The sequence below is a fragment of the Molothrus ater genome, chromosome 5, assembly GCF_012460135.2.
Source record: "Molothrus ater isolate BHLD 08-10-18 breed brown headed cowbird chromosome 5, BPBGC_Mater_1.1, whole genome shotgun sequence".
NCBI lineage: Eukaryota > Metazoa > Chordata > Aves > Passeriformes > Icteridae > Molothrus > Molothrus ater.
In genome coordinates, this window is record NC_050482.2 from 48451473 (window position 1) to 48467890 (window position 16418).

General features: G+C 47.9%; 1 protein-coding gene across 2 annotated transcripts; it reads left to right on the forward strand.

The window, feature by feature from the left end:
* The first annotated feature begins 1185 nt into the window (after nt 1-1185).
* Nucleotides 1186-16112, forward strand: LOC118698395 (suppressor of cytokine signaling 1-like). 2 transcript variants are annotated; one of them, XM_036401637.2, is made up of 3 exons: nt 1186-1257; nt 11182-11306; nt 14507-16112. In XM_036401637.2, exon 3 carries the CDS (start codon nt 14573-14575, stop codon nt 15254-15256), a length of 684 nt encoding a protein of 227 aa, XP_036257530.1. In that variant the 5' UTR covers nt 1186-1257; nt 11182-11306; nt 14507-14572; the 3' UTR covers nt 15257-16112. The 2 variants fall into 2 exon arrangements, with proteins under 2 accessions (XP_036257530.1, XP_036257531.1); XM_036401638.2 differs by lacking the exon at nt 1186-1257 and adding an exon at nt 1386-1449.
* The last annotated feature ends 306 nt before the right edge of the window (nt 16113-16418 follow it).

The window sequence follows — 16418 nt, forward strand, 5'->3', positions numbered from 1 at the left end:
CTGAGGATCAGATTCAGCAGCGTTTCTGACTGCTTTATGCTTCCCGGCAATGCCAAGCTGCTGTAAAGCTTTTAGTCTGCTGCTCAAGCTGGAATTACAGCTGCTTTGCATCACTAGGCTAGTACAGAGCAGCCAGAGCACATCTGCGTTGGGTGTTTGTATAGAGCTTCTTCAACAGGGCAGTTCACCTGGTATGCACACACTAGGGAATGTGTGCAGCATCTAAAGAAAGTATGTAGGTGAAAAGAAAGTATGTAGGTGAATGAGAGCTCTGATGACATGATCAAATCATAGCTTCATTACAGGCTAGGCCTTTAAACTGTGAGGTTTGTACTCCAAAGTTTGAATTCCAAAGTTTATCTTTTCTTCTATTACATCTATTATCTCTGAGCAGCAATATGCTAATATATTTCATATCATAACGTTTCTCTGCATTTGTAATTTTTTACGTGATTTCCAATATTTTAATTTGACCTACCAAGGCAACAGCGTACGTTTCGCGGCACGCTCCTCCAATGCGTATTACCCTGCCACACACGCTGGGCTTCCAGGGTGCCCGGTGTTCTGAGAGCTCCTGCAGTGTCCGAGAGGAGCTGGGAGAACTCTGGCAGGGAAGGTCGGGGCTCTCTGTTTTCCGCTGGTGTAAGAGCCCTCTGCGCCCCCCTCCCCGCCCCCATCGGCCCTGGACATTGCCCCTTCCCCGGCGCTTGGAGCCCCGCTGCCCCAGCCCCGCGCTGCAGGGCAGGGGATGGGGGCTGGGAGGAGGGGCAGAGCCCCGGACGGGCCGCCGCCTCCCCGGGCCGACACGTGGCTCCGGCGGGTCCTGGGGCTGGCGGATGCTGCGGTGCCGGCCCGGTGGGGTTCCTCTGCCACTCTGCGGCGGAGGGGCTTTCACGGCATCCTTTTTCTTCCTTTCCTTTTTTCCTTTCTCTTCCCCCCCCCCCCCCCCCCCCGCATCCGTCCAAGTTTTCTTTTACAAAAACCCAAACTTTTTTCTTCTTTACTTTTTTTTTTTTTCTTTTTTTCCCCTTGCAAGAGCCACGCCGTGGAAAGACGGCGTGGTGGAGGGAGAAACCCCTCCCCTTCCCCTCCCCCCGTGGCTCCTTCCTCGGAAAAGAAACATTTTGGGGGTTTCCTCCCCTCCTACCTCTCCCCTCCCTTCTGTGCCGCTCCGCTCCCCCGAGCCGAAGCCGCCGCCGCGGCGCCCGCCCGCCCCGCGGCCGAGGAGGGCCCGGCGGGGCAGCCTCGCCGCCCCCGGTAAGCCGCGCACCGGCCCCTTTGTGAGCAGAGGGGCCGGGGGGGGATGCGGGGAGCGGGGCCGCCTCCGTTTGGCTTCGGGGCGGGAGAGCGGCGGGGGCCGGGCCAGGCAGCGCCGCTGTTGCCCCGGCGCTGAGCGCTCGCTCGCACCGGAGGCAGCGCCGCCCGCCCGTGGCCCCGGAGGTGCCGAGAGTAAGTTGTGCTGCGTTAACTGGAAGCGGCCTTTTTGGGGGGGGGCTGCGAGGAGTCTGTCTGTCTGTCCGTCTGCTCCGATCTCCCCTTGGCTTGCGAGGGGGTGCAGCCCCCACTGATTTGGCTCCTGGGGGTGTTGGGGCCTGCTCTTGGCTGGGAAGAAGAAGCGTGTTGGAGCTTGGGGGGGCTTTTCCCGAGGAGTCGAGGGAGATTTGGGGTGCCGGGATCTCACTGCCGGTCTTGAAGGGAGCCATGTGCTGTATTGGGGTGGCGGCGGGGTGCTGGGAGTAGCCTGGGAGGCTCCACGGGGACTGTCCTGCTGTCAAGGTGTTCTTCACGGCGTCAGGACAGGGAGCTCTTTCTTTTAAAGTGAAACCTGCAAATTATGTAATGTCTTAGATGGGTCTGTAGGGAAGCAGCCGCACAGGTCTGGGTAACTTGGTCTTCACAGCACTTCTTTCACATAAAGCACTGGAGAAGCGATGCTCAGAGTGTTGTTACACTTCGTCTTAGCTGGCAAAGGGAGTGAAGGCGTTACAGGGAAGAGGGGTAACTGTGAACCGGGGGTGCACATGCCCGGTTGGGGTTGCCTTGAAGGGCGGAGAAACTCGCCGTCCTCCAGACCTGGCACAGTCAGAACGCAGCCTCACACCTGCTGTTTCTCAGAAGATCAGTGCTGCGCGCCCATGAAAAGCCTCATCGCAAAGGTTATCGCTAAATCCTCCTTCTTTATGCAATCTGAGTCATGGTGCTCACAGCCATGCAGGATCCGCTACTCACTTTTTCCCACAAACACACGCGCTGTTACTGAGAATTTTGGAATGGTTACCGCGTAAAACCTCAGCTCATGCTACTCTTAGGTTTCTTTTTCTTTTTTTTTTTTTTAATTTAGTTTAAGTGTATATTACTTCTTGCTAAAACAGGCTGGGAAACAGGATCTGGATGAATCCCAGAGGTAGCTGAGAAGAACTCAAGAATGCTAAGTTAATGTTCCTGGCTTTTTTCTTCTCCTACATGGTGAAGAAGGGAGATGTGGCTTGACCATTGTTCTGGAAAGTTGAGGGTAAAGAGTATTGTTAGCAAGCTGCTATTTAGGACTGTGTGGTCCAGACAGTGCCATTTACTAGTTCTAGTCCTTGCAGCTCTCAGAGAATTTAAATGAAAAACCCAGTCACATGTTGACCATACTCAACTCTGTAAAATGGGGGAATCGGAAATAACTAGTTTCCTGATGTTTCATTCTCTATTGACTGTGTCCTTAGGAAGGTATGCAAGCATATCTTCTTTCTCCAAACAACTGCAACTGCAATTCAGATTCTGTGCGAGTGTCAAATGGCCCATTCAGTCACAGCGGGGCAATGGTCATGTGCTTTAAAATCATGCACATGCACAGAAGTTTGTGAGACTGAGGCTGTATTATCACATAATGTTGCTTTTAGTTGAATCAAGTTACGATGAAATGTGGCCAGTCGATGAATGTGGCCAGTCGCTGCAGATGAAGCCAAGCTTTGTTTCTGTGTTCATGAGTGATTCTGCTGGGTATGTGATTTAAAACATAGTTGTTGAAGTATGGATTCTTGTTCCCTTCAGAGGGGACGGCTCTTGGGCACAAACCCGCAGGATTACTGGGATGCCAACCTCCCACACAAGTTCCCATCTTTTCCTGAGTTAAACTGGGATCTGGGCCTTTGTTATTTCTGTGTTCCTTGTTAATATTCTGTATGTTGCATGTCCTTTAATAACCTGTCTTATCACTTACTTAAAAGTGGGGTTGAGTGGCAACACAGGGGTTTTCTGTAAGATTGTGTTGGAAGGCACAGGTAAACTGTGCTTGGGTCCCCAAAATGGGCATAGAGGAGCACTAGGGAGAGGCTGAGCTTCTTCAGATCTTTCCAGGTGTGTGTCTCTGTCCTCAGTGTGTCTGCTCAGAGAAGGCCAAATTCAGTTTCCAGATGACAGCTTCAGACATGCAGCCAGTGCCTCTTGCCCTCCTCAGTCCAGCTGGGATTTCTGTGAAGTTGGTGGTCGGTTTGTGCAAGGATAGAGCTGGGGCTGGGTGGTGTAAATTCTTAATTGCTGTCACTAATACTGTGGTTGCATTGCTGAGAAACAAAGGAGAAAATGTGCCTTTAGAGCTGTATTTTTTCCCTTGTTTCTCTTTTTCTCTGTCCCCACTGGGAATGTTTTGCTCTTTTCTCCTAGTTTTTCCCTGCAGCTCCTTGCCACCCGCTCTCCTCTTGCCACCCACAGGCTTCTCTGTCCTGATTTCTCCAGCCTTGGTTTGGTCAGCAATAAAGAGATAGTGCCAATACTTAAATATGACATCATTTTGTTCGGGTTGATACTGTGGTTAGATTAATAAAAGCTGTGGGGAGGTGGTGTGTTCCTGAGTTGTTATTCCAGGCCACTGCAGACCTCAGCTAGTGCTGCTTGCCAGAAGCTCACAAGATGGGAGAGGAAGGCACATGCATCTCTGTAACTTAAGATGTGGATGGTGTGAGAGCTGAGTAAGCCATACAGGAGCCATATATTTTAGAGAGTAAAGGTGTTAAGCGTGTATGTCATTAGGAGGCATATTTATTTAAAATAATGCAACTAAATGCTACATTAATTAGATCCTTGGTTACGTGTAAGTAGAGGCAGAGGCAGGTATGATAGCAACTTATCCCCTTTATCCTGTCAGTCTACTTCATTACAACCTACTCTTCTGGTTTGCATTTGTGCATATCCTGCATCCTTCTGCCTCAGTAAGGTATTTATTAGCTCACCATTTTGCTGAAATCTGTCTCAACTTTTTAAAAAAAAGGTGCAGTGCTGTTTGATGTAGTAGGATTTGGTGACTTTGTGTTAGTGAGTGATCAAAATGATGAGTAGAATTCTTCCCCCTCTCCCCTCACCAAGTGTCAGGTTTCAAGTTAAGATTTAGAAGTGAGAGGTGTAGAAAATCCTACTTTTTAAACTTCTGGAACTCAATGCTTCTGTTCAATCGGTATTTAATAGTGTAAAAATGTAAATTCCGTTTTAGTAGAATGGCTAAATGCTGGTTTGTGTTGTCTTTGGAGACTTCAGAGCTGCCCCTTATTTTCATCCTCTTCAGTGGAGAAATGAAAAGGCCTGTGTGCACTTCACAGGAAATGAGTGTCTGATACAGGCTCGCAGGCTGCACATTTCCAAGAACTGCTCTCAAGGTATTTTGATAATGCACATTCTCTCTGCCTTCTCCCTTCCTGCTCCTCCTGCACTTTGTGTACTTCTGCTTGTTCGCAAACACATGCAGAGTTGAGGGGAAGAATCAAACGGTGCCACTGTTAAGTTTGCAGATGGGCTCCTTTAGCTTTGTACTGGAGCAGGGGCTGGGAAAATTGGGACAAGCTGGCAGCATTCGGTTGCCCTTGTTGCAGAGGGTTTTTGTCCTTCCCCTCACTCCCTGCAAATGCTGAAAAAAAATTTGACTTCAGAATGTGACTTGTGCAACGAAGGAGTTTTTGCATGTATGTGATTCTGCAGTTGAGAAACAGTTTGGATCTACTTTCGTACTTCCTCAGTAGCAAAGTTTATTTGAAAACTTAGGCTAAAGCTAAGAAAATGAGTGTGGCTGTTAGCAGTTGGAAAATGCCAGAGATCTGCAATCTGTACTGTGTAGCTGGGCTTCTGCACATCCTGCTGAAGGCCCCTTGCTGAAGCTAAGGGGATTCAGCATAAGTTTGCCTCGGTTCGCACACCAGTGATGATAGCACAGGTTTGATTGTGCAGGAATGGATTGTTTGTGCTTTTTGACAGATCACCAGTGTTGTTCTTTATCCATATTTTAGTTCTACCTTGTATTCTGGTGAGATTTTGTGGTGTGGAAGGAGAGAAGTTGGAGCAGGAGAAACATTTACCGCTTTAGCAGTAAAGACTGAAATCTGCTGTTTGTGTAGGGTGCATGCCGATTTTCACGTAAGCAGATCCAAAGAAGAGGTGCTGTTCTTTTTAGTCATCAAAGAAAGAGGAAAACATGGACAGAGCTATTTTAACTCTGCAGCAGGTCCATCGTTGATTCCTCATATTGACTTCATATGCCCTTGTTTACTACTTCAGTTTTGCACAAAGGACATTTATGCCTTGTGCTGGGCTCCCCTTAGTGTTATGTCAGGTTTGAATGGTTAAGAGATGTCTTAAAAAGGTGTTGCTCAAAACCCCAGCCCTTTGCTGCTGGATTCCTCTGCCTAAGGTCTGCTAAAGCATGATGTGGTGGGTACAGCATAGAAACAAAGCAAAGACATTTGAGAGGAAGAGAAATGAGACTTCTCAGATCAGCTCTCTCACTTTCCCCAGTCTACATGATTGGAGTTTTTCCTTTTATGAGTTTTCAAATTAGTTACTTTTCAATCTTGGTCACCTTTGAACTTCCTCTCATCTGGTTTTCTGAAAGAATACAAAAAGAATGTCCTGATTGTACTGTATCTTTCTCTAGCATCCTCTTGTATATATATCTGCTCTCTAAACTGAGCAAGAAATTTCTCCAGTCTCTCTCTGTACAATTACGTGTTGCTTCTTATTACCCATCTTCAGGCCTACCCTCTTTGTTTCAGCTCTGTATGTTTTTATTTCAGGTAACTAGAACTCTCTCAGTATTCTCTCAGGTGGTGACATTACTGTTACATTCCCATCCATTTTGCACCCTCCCAGTCCCACTTGCCTCTTGGTTGTTAAATGACTGCTTTTGCATTCGGAGCTGGAGCTTTCCTTAATGAACCCTCAGCATTGTTACTTGGCTCATTGGTCAGCTGCACCACTTAATTAATTGCTCTTGAAAAGATAGACCCAGCTGGTTTTTCTACAAGCCTGCGTGCATTTGTGTGTGTCAGGACAGAGTCCTGCCTGACCTCCTGCTGCCTTCCTGCTGATGAATTTTTAATGACCTCTGACTTCTCTGTCCTGCAGGGAGTGAAGTGATTTTGTCACTGTTTACCCTGGGAAGGCAATGGAGAGGGCTCGCTACATTTTGAGTTGGATTTAAGTAACATGAGGCTGTGAGCTGCCTGCTGGGGAGCAAGGTTAGCCTCGGGGGTGTTGTGGGTACTGACAGCTTGAAGATGGAGAGACAATTCTAGGAAGAGACCTGGGTCAGCCTGTGAGTTTGCACAGTCACGGGGGAGGGAGCTGCTTGCATAAAAGATGGGGGAGCCTTTGGGCTGCTTGTACCCACCAGCCTGTTGAGGAGTGAGGTGGGCTGCTCTGCAAAGTGGGCTGAGTCAAACCAGGGGGAAGATGCAGTGGCTGGGAGAGTGGCAGAGAGGTGACCAGATGTGCAGGGGCTGAAGTCCCTTGGTTTCCTCCGGCCACCCCTCTTCTACCTCCCATTCACCCTGTGGCATGACTGCCCCATGTCTTCTGCCCATCTGCTTTACAGGTCCTGGCATCTTGCTGGCTCTTTAGCTTGTGTTCCATGTCTTGCTTTTTGACTTGCTTTGAGGAAGCACAAAGTGTGTCCTGTCATCTGTTGTTTCTTCAGGTGCCATCTGCCTGATGGGGAACTCTCCCAGGGGGTTGGCTCTCCCCCCACACCAGGTAGCCTTGTGCTGCTCCTGCTTTAGCAGCACATGTCAAAAAAAGTTCCTTCCAATACTTGCAGCCCTCTGGCAATTGCTAGTGCAGCTGATTTGCTTGAGAGAACACTTGCTTGAGAGATGGTCTCTTTGTATCTCAGCCATCCATTTCCAATTCCAAATCTCCAGGTATAGTCCACCGTGCCCAGCTGGCTTTCTGCTTTAATGTCACTTTTCCCTGTCTCTTCTGATAGAGCCCCCTCATTTTTCCTTTCAGGTTAATCAGCATTAAATACTGGGAAATCTCAACATCCTGTGCAAGAAAAAAATACCTGCTTGCTTGTGTAACTTTTCTGCAGTGTTCCTGTCCCCACTAGCTGGTATCCCACTCAACTAAATTATTCCCCCTGAGGTTTTCTGTTTTTGATAAACTGAAAATGCCATATGTTTTCTGGGTTTTGTTTTGTTTGTCTTGGCCACCTACTGTCCCAGTTTCCTAACAGCCATCCTCATATAAATTTGTTCCCTACTGTCAATAATTTATATTCCTTTATATTGGCTCCTCCAGGATGATTTTTTCATCTTCTGAAGGATTATTGAGGTTGTAGAGAGATTTGAATAGGGACTGTGGTTTTGTAGTGTATGTGTGTTTGATGTCTCTGATCCACAGCAGAAACTCTTGCCAGCTGTTGCACCTACAGTGATACCTGCAGTGTGATCCATATTGTCCCCCAAGCCTGTCTTCTTAGCCAGGCAGCATCTCTGCTGTCATTTGTGGGAGGCCTGCACACTCTGTCACTTAAGATTTCCTAAATAACCTTTCATGACTTAATTTTTTTTTTAATTCTTTTTACTTTTAACTCTCAGGACTAGTTTCTTTATTTTGTGTGTTGGAAATCCCCCACTATAAAACTTAGTGTTGTGGTGTGTCTGTGCTTTCTGACCCTTGCTCTTTGCTCTGAAGGCACAGTAACTGGTGCTGCATAATGGCCCCTCACATCTTTTGAAGCTGGTCCTCCTGAAGAGCCAAGGCAGGGTGTTTCCCTTGTCCCCCTGTGGTCCTGTTGGTTAATCATCTGGGACTCTTCTAGCAGCATAGTTCTGGTAAGGATTCTGAGCCAGCTTTAGCTGCAGACACTGCTAATTCCTCAGAGTTAGCTGCTTCTTTGAATTCCTTTCCGGCTCAGTGTGATGGTTTTGATAAAAAGCCGGACCACTGATGGCTTTTGTGTCTCAGGATTTACTCATTTCCTCAAACAGGGTTTTGGAACAAAGTCAGTTTAGTAGAGAGAGGCAGAGGAAATGTACCTGTGCTGCTGGTCTGGGGGTGGGGGAAGCTGGTAATGCTGAGGAGCCATGATGGCTTGGAGGCAGCCCTGGGCATCGCTACCCCCTTCCCACTGATCCCTCTCTCAGCAGGGAGATGGGATGGAGCATTTCAAGTAGGGAGACACGAGGGACTGCTGTTATCTTGGCATCTTTCTTCTTCCTCCTTGTGTCCTCTCCCTGTCCCCTTGTTTCTGCCCCCAAGGTGGGGAGAGCTCCAGCCACCTTTCCAGAGGGCTGCTTCCTGAGCTGGTATGTGGTGTGGAGGGAGGGATGGCAAGGCAGCAGCCCAGATTCTGTGTTCCCTGGCCAAGCACAGGGCTGAGGTTTTGTGTAGCTGTGCAGCACTGACATTGACAGGAATGGCTGCTCGCTGTGAAACTGCAAAGGTCAGGAGCAACGCCACTGGGCTTCCCTCACTTACCAAAAATGCTGTTGGCCAGAGGCAAGCAACAACTCTCTGCTTAAGCCAAAGCAGGATAGGCTCAGCTGCAGCTTTGGAACTTAGTAGTAACTCCTCCTGATTTCCTTTTTCTATTTTTTTTTTCTTCTTGTTTCCCCAGTTACAGGAGAAGGCAGAAATAATTTAGTCTTCAGTAGAAGATATCTTTGGCAGAAGTCAGATGGTAGTTTTGGTAGTTTTACTTGCTGTGGAATAAGCTGTAGTTGCTTGTGGCTACTGCAGAGCAGCCTCTGAGACCAGGGAAGTGATGAGACTTCTCTGTTCTGAAATGGCAGGATTACAGTTTCACATTGGGCTATTTAGATGAGGAGTAGGCTCTTGTATTTGAACAAGTTTCTGAAAGTGCATAGTATTTCCAAGGCTTGAAAAGGGGACCCTAAAAATGGATGTCTTTCTTCTAGCTCCTTCAATTAGCTCAGTCAAGACAATTGGTTTTTCCTTTAAACTGCCACCTTGTTGGGTTTTTATTAACATGTGTCATGGAGAAACCAAAGTGCTCGCAGACTTCCCTCCCTTGAAGAATATTTGTCAGAGATCACACTGTCTTGTGGGTTTTCTTGGAGTAAAAACCTTTCAGCCCCTATCAGCAAAGTGCCATATTAATTCAGAAAACATGTGTCATAGAAAAATATGTTAAGAAGTACCAAACATTAATATCAGATCCATGCAAAGTTATTTGTGGGTTTTGAAGTATGTTCTCCAGACCCAAATGTCAGGAAGTGTTTGATAAGACAAGTGTTCTCGCAAGGTGTCCAACTGCTGATTCCCAGAGCCTGCATGCAGGATCTTCCTGCACTGTGTCTCTGCTGTGCGAAATAGGAGCTGCCACAGTGTGTGTGCTGCCTCAGCTTTTTTTTTAAATATTGCATCCTTGGATGCTGGTTGTATAGGGAAATGCAGTTTTGGTTTGGGGTATGTATTGTGGTGTGGTTTGGTTTTTTTCCCACATATTCTCTCATGTGTCAGACATAATGGCACCCTCACATCAAACTGCCATGGCATAAAAGATAGAGGGAACTGCAATGTCTCCAAGGCCTGCTTTGTGCTGGAGAAATTGGCTGTGATTAACACTGGTCCTCTTGGCTGAGCTGGGCCACATTCTTCCTCTAACCACAGCTCCCTCTGTTCTCTTTGGCATGTCTGTCTGTGCATCTCCTTTCCCTTCCCCCTCCATGATCCTTTCTGGATCAGCCCTGGTCTCCTTGGCTGTGGCAGGGTGCTCATTGGTGTGACCGTGCACCGTGGCGGTGACGGCGTGGTTCAAACCTGTGCCAGTGTGTGGCAGGCGGTGGCGGCCTGAGAGCCAGCCTGGCCTACCATTAAACCCAGAGCTGCGTGCTTGGCTCTTACCAGGGAGTTTTCTTCCAGCCCTTTGCTCAAGCTTTCCTTTGAAACAGCCTTCCCAGCCACAAATCAGTGGGCAGCACATTTCTGTGGGATGCAGACGTGCAAACAAGCGATGTCTGCTCCGGCACTGCTGCCTGGAGTAGGGACGCTGTCGCAAGGCCTTGCAGGGTACGTTAGGGAGAGCTTTTCCTAATCCCAGCCTCCATCTAACTGCTCTGGGAACTGCAGGGTTGATATCTGGGAGATGTCAAAGCCAAATGGAGCAGGAATGGAAAAGTGTAATAATGGGATGGCAATAATGTGTAATAATGGGATTTTGCTAGTGGCAAGTCAGTGTAGCTTGTGGGGTGTGTGCCCAGTTTGGACTGGGCTGGGGAGGATGTGGAGAAGCGATGTTACATGGGTACAAGTGAAGCTGTGCAGGGCCTGCCTCTGAAAGGCCTGCAGAAAGCTGGGATTGTTTTTTCAGCTTGCTGATGGATCCACTGACAGACACGTGACTGCACACATGGTGGTCTGCAGCTCCACCAGGTCAGTGGGTTTACTTTTCCATCTGAGAGGTGAGGAGGAAAAGTCTTGAGAGCTAGGGAAGCAGGGCAGAAGAGTGTGGGCCAGAACAGATTGGGTCACAGTGAATGGATACCTATGTGGTATCAAATTAGATACTCTAAATGTTGTGTTTTGTATTCAGAACAAGTTGGGACTTTGCTGTTCTGAATCCTTAGGTTTATTTTTGTCGCCATCATCTCTTAATATTAGAGTGTTATGGTTCCTGCTTTTGGAAGATGATGGCAACTTTATGGTCTTTCCACTTGTCCTTGGGCCACTGTGAGCTGCCTGGACCTACTCAGCTCATGGCTTTGTAAATAGCAATAATAACTACAACAGCAACAATCTGCTGTCTCTGTTGCTATCTGAAGTGCTGTATACGTGTTTCTACAGTAACACAGATCAAAGAGATAGAGACAAACAACCTGTCCCCAGATTTGTTGTATTTTAGATCCACATTACAGCAAACTAATGGGCTTAGTCACCTGCTTGATGGATGTCTTTTTCTTTTCAAAGGATGGATTTGCTCTTAAGTAAAGCTGTGCAGAAACTGGGAAGTGCCGCATCAGAGCTTTTGAATTTGGACCACTTGCAGTCCTGACATTCAGAAACTCATCCCTATGGGTGGCAAAGACAAAGAGGTAAGCTTTTTCAAGTGTCCTAGAAGAAGAGTTCGAGGATGCATCATGGCTGAGTACTTGAGGCTGATGTTGAACATGCCAGATTTGTCAAGCCCCAGGGTGCAGGGCTGGCTTGGCTGACACCACACGCTGTGCACAGTCCCCTGGTTTACTAGAATTGTCTCCTTATATAAAACACCCTGCCTTGCCTGGGTCGTGAGTGAGGAGGAAAGCAGAATGCCCTGTGTCAAGAGCACTTATTTTGAAAAGCTCTTGAACTTGCAGTAAATCAGAAAGTCTGGGGAAACTTATCCAGCCTTTTAATTCAGCAGGACACCAGCTTTTTAGGATATGTTGCTTTGGCTGCAAGCATTGTTCTGACTTGCAGTAGAGAGGTAGTAACTTGTTTGGGCGTTGGGGTTTTTTGGGGTTTTTTGGAGGGGAAAAGAGGGAAAGCAAATCATGGTGTGACAAGTCAGCAGAACTAATTATGCATGTGTGTTTTATTACACCCCTGGCTTATTCCTAATCCTGGGTCTGCACATCCTCTGTGATGTGGAGGCTGTGTACGCCTAGGACCTGTTGAGCCATTAAAAGTGAACCTTAAAGGTAGTATCAGGAAGCACTTTTAGGGCTAATATTACTGTAACTAATGCTGTGCTGCAGGCCAGGCACTTAGCTCTTGGAAATGGGTCAGTGAAGCTAAACAAATTCCCCCCATCTCAGGCTCTGACCTATATGTAGATTTCAAACTAAATGAACAAATTGTCAAGGTGCTATTTTTGCATTTACTTTGAATTTGAAATTATGACAGTCTCAGTTCTTAGTCAGCCAGATTTCTAGTAGCAGTGGATTTTTCTTAAAGGACTTGGGTGAATGACTAAAGGTTGAAAACTGGGAGAAAACCAGTTTGGGTTTATCTTCTGTCAAATAGAATCTGCAGCCCTATACAAATTATATATTTGTTGTTATTTTTAAAACTAGCCTGGAATTGAAAGACAGCTGCCTGCTTCTGTTTTTTTGGTTGAATTAAATTTCCAACCTCGACCCGTGAAATTGGCAAAATTTCCATTTGGACCCAAGAGAAATTGCTGTTTAGGAAGGTTCTTTATCACTCCTTTTGAAGCTACAGCTACAGCCCTGGAGGCACCTAGCAGATGACCTCTGTTTCCTATAGGAGCTGATGTCAGAGGGCCCTGTAGCTTCCTCACCAGCAGAGAGAAGAAGGAGAGGAGCAGTGATGCTACAACTCCTTGTGGTGCCTTCGATGCTGAGTTTTCAGTGGTGATAGATGGCCCTTGTTGCTGTAGTGGTGACTGTGTGTGTTTGCATCCTGCTCACTAAATCACCTTCACCTAAGATTTATTCTGACTTGCTGAATAGTCTAAGCAGCTTTCAACTGCTGGTTTTTTTTTTCTTTCTTTCTTTTTAAATGGAAAAGAAAAACCCAACTTGATTAACTCCTTCCCACCCCTCCCACCTTTCTCTAAGCATGGAATTTCCCTCCTACTATGAAACTATGTAGAGGGCAGGATCAACAGCACTCAGAACAGTACCAGGGACATTAGCAGCTTGTGGACTGCAAATCACAGGGCGATAAGCTGGATAAGCTTCCTAGGCTGCTCTTGGAAAGGATGCTTAGGGCTCCATATATGAAACGTGCCTGGCAGCTACATTATTCATATTACTGTTAAGTATTGAGAGAGATGTTAGACTAGAAAAGGTATCTGTGGTAAGGCACTGCCAGGCACATGCCTGCTCTCCCTAACTACTGTGCCCCTGTGAAGGAAAGATGTGTGTCCTCCCCTGGGGTGCAGTGGCCACCAGCATAGCCACCCCGCTGGCACGAGCACCAAAAGGAATGTGAGGCTTTTGAATAGCTGGCAAAGGGGAACCTTGCAAGGAGCTAAGCTTAATTAGAAGCTCTCCCTGCAGAGCAGGCCCAGCACAGGTCCCTGCACATTCCCTGGGGGGCTGCCTGCCTGCCTGATACAAGCCCTGAGCCCCAGTGCTCTGGCAAGTCTGTGGTGGCAGGGGGGGGGGATTGCTGGAGATGAAGTGCGTCTTCCTCTGCTGCAGGCTGTGCCAGCACTCTGTTCTGCTCCAAGCATGGCTGTGCTGTGAGTGAGTATGACTGGGTTAATGGAGTATGTCAAGGGAGCGAGGGCAGCATTTGGCAGCGAGCTACTGACTTGTCAGGCCTGGGGAAGTGGTATGTTACAGCTCAGCTTCTCACACAGAATGAGCCTCTCTGGCTTAGGGCTGTGGTTTTTTTATTTGTGTCTATACAGACACACACATTTAGAATATATATATTTTTTAATATAATTGAAGTGACTTGGATGGCTGATGGCAACAGTGGGTTCAGAAATGCAAAACAGCCTGGTGATAACACAAGGTGCAGGAGATGAGCAGGGTCATGACAGTACATTAGAGGACGGTGACTGGGAGCGGGCAGCATTGTCTGCAGGCAGGGGGAGTTGTCCTTCTGGGAGAAACAGAAGTTAAGAGTCTGGAAGGGCATCAGCAGTGCCTGGTACCAGTGTTAAGTGAACTCATTCAAGGTAGTTTCAGCCTTGAAGTTGATGTAACATTTCTTGAGTGGTCTTGATCTGAGACCTTTGCTTTCTCCTGACATAGTGAAACAGGCATGTCTTGGGACAAGGGAGTGGTTCCTGGGATTTGGTGAGAAAGGCTCATACCTGTCTTCTGCTTTTGCTAAGTCCCATTGTCAATCTTTTTGCCAGAGAAGGGGTTGGAGAAGTGTGAGGAAACCTTTCTACCTTTCACTGAATGACAAAGTAAATTATACTTTCCTCCTTTAGGAAATCTTTCCCTTTTCATTTGTGGTGTCATTTCACCTCTCCAATCTCAAGGCCACTCTGAAGAGTCCCGAATGTCTATCAGAGGGAAATCTTGAAATGTTGAGATCTGCTGGGTTCAAACTAGCCTGCTGGAGGGTGTGTAGGAGCCCTTGGCTGTGAATCACAGAAACCCAATGGATGCCAAGCTCTGTAAAGTGCCACCTTGTGCTGGTGGGGATCCAGCTGGAGCCCTTTCTGCACATATATCCTTGGTTTTCCCCACAGCTGGGGGTTGGTGACATGCAATAGCTCCTTGATACCCTCTTTGGTACTCGTGCTGGACTTTCTCCCACGGGAAGTGTCTTGCCCAGGTTGAAGAAGGTACTGGGTTTGCCTCACTCTCCTTCTGTCCCACAGGCTGGATGCAAAGGAGGAAGCATGGTAAAGGCAGCATCTGTCCAGGATTCATGGGCTCTTTGAGAGATGATCAGAGGGAGGCCAGATGACCTGCACAACACACAGAGCACCGTTTCTCCTCTGCAAAGGCAGCATCGGAGCGTTCTCCCCAGCCCCGTGCCGCCCGGCTTGCCCGATCGTTTCCGGATGTTTCGTAGCTGCGAGTGGGAAGTCCTGGAGCGATCCCTCAATATCCTCCAGGCCAGTGACTTCTACTGGGGCCCCTTGTCTGTGGGGGAGGCTCACGCCAAGCTCCAGCGGGAGCCTGTAGGCACCTACTTGGTGCGGGACAGCTCGCAGGGGAACTGCTTGTTCAGCCTGAGCGTGCGGATGCCCACGGGGCCCGTCAGCCTTCGGATCTCTTTCCAGGAGGGCTATTTCCGCCTCAAGAACTGGTTTTCAGACTGCGTAGTCCGGCTGCTGGAGCTGGTGGTGGCGGGGACCCGGAACAACCCCTTGCACTTTGATGAGATGGGGGGAACTCCCCTGGTCTTCTCTGAGCCCTTGTGCCGGAGCCGCCGGGCAGTGCCCACGCTGCGGGAATTGTGTCGCCAGAGCCTCCCTGCTGGTGCCGCAACAGAGGACAGAGCAGGGCTGGGGGGCTCCTTGGGAATGTGTCTGAGGGAAGAGGTGTTCTCACCCCTGGATAGAAGGGGAGGGTCAGAGGGGAGCGTTGGCCCCAGCCCCTCTCTGTCCTGGGCTAGGAGATGATGGATGCATATGGGAGATGAAAGGAGATGCCTCTTTTATGGCTGTGCTGGTGGGATGTGTGCCACACCAGTGATGCTGGACTGGCTGCTGGGAGAGGAAGGGGGAGGGCAGAGGGAGCAGAGCTTGAACCCAGTGGCTGTGACAGATGTGTCCTCATACATACATAGTGAGTGTGACTTTCCCAGATGTGCCTGGGGTAAAGCCAGACCTAAAGAGCAGACATTGCCACTGCCACAAAGTCCTCCTCTTTGCTCCATTTATAACTTAAAAGCTTCAGAAAAAGGTGAGCTGCTCGTCTTCCCAGGTCCACCCTGTGTTCTCTTCTACCCCAAAGTGCTTGAGCTCATTCCTGCCTCAAATCTGCCCTGGTGGAGTGCAGCTGAGTCCAGTCCCACAGCAGTGCAGCTTGGACATTGATGGGCGTGACCCTTGTGCTGACCCACGAAGCTATGGTGGAGCAAGAGCACGTTTCACTCCCTGCAGCACAAATGTGATGCCTGTTACTTCAGAGGCCGGTGTTTCCACCAAGTGAAACCATTGCAGCCATGTACAATACATGCAGCTTCACTGGCTTTTGCATTGCTTTATTTGATTGGATTTTGGAGAGTGAAGATGGGTTATGCTGTACTTAAGGGCATGGCATTCCTGCAGAGATAACCCTGGTCTGGAGAGTTGTATCTGCCCTGGGAGGGTGTGAAGAGATGGGATCCTGCACCCTTTCTTAAGCTCATGTGATAGTGTGCTGCTGCCATCTGTCGAGCATCAGAAGATGTTTTGGTTTTGCCTCTGAAAGGCAAGGAATTTTTTATATAAAACTTCTAAAATTTTAATAAAATTTTTATATTGATTTTTAAAAGTCAGTGAATACTTGGTGATAACTTCACTCCCTTCTAATGTTAGAAGCCCAGTTAGTTTAGTGCCCAGCCTTGGCAATCAAACTGAAACTGACTTAAGTGAATTTCTCATAAAGAACACAAGCAGAGCATAAATGAGTGGTCCTAGCTGGGAACATTAAACTTAAATTCATCTTGTAGTGTAATGTAGTGAAGAATTTTCTAAACAGAGAATACTTCTGAAAATCTCAGCCCTACATTTTTAGGAAGTTTTTTTAGTACCTCAAAATTTGTACTGAGTGTTTGAAAAAAAATAAGTAATTCAAGAT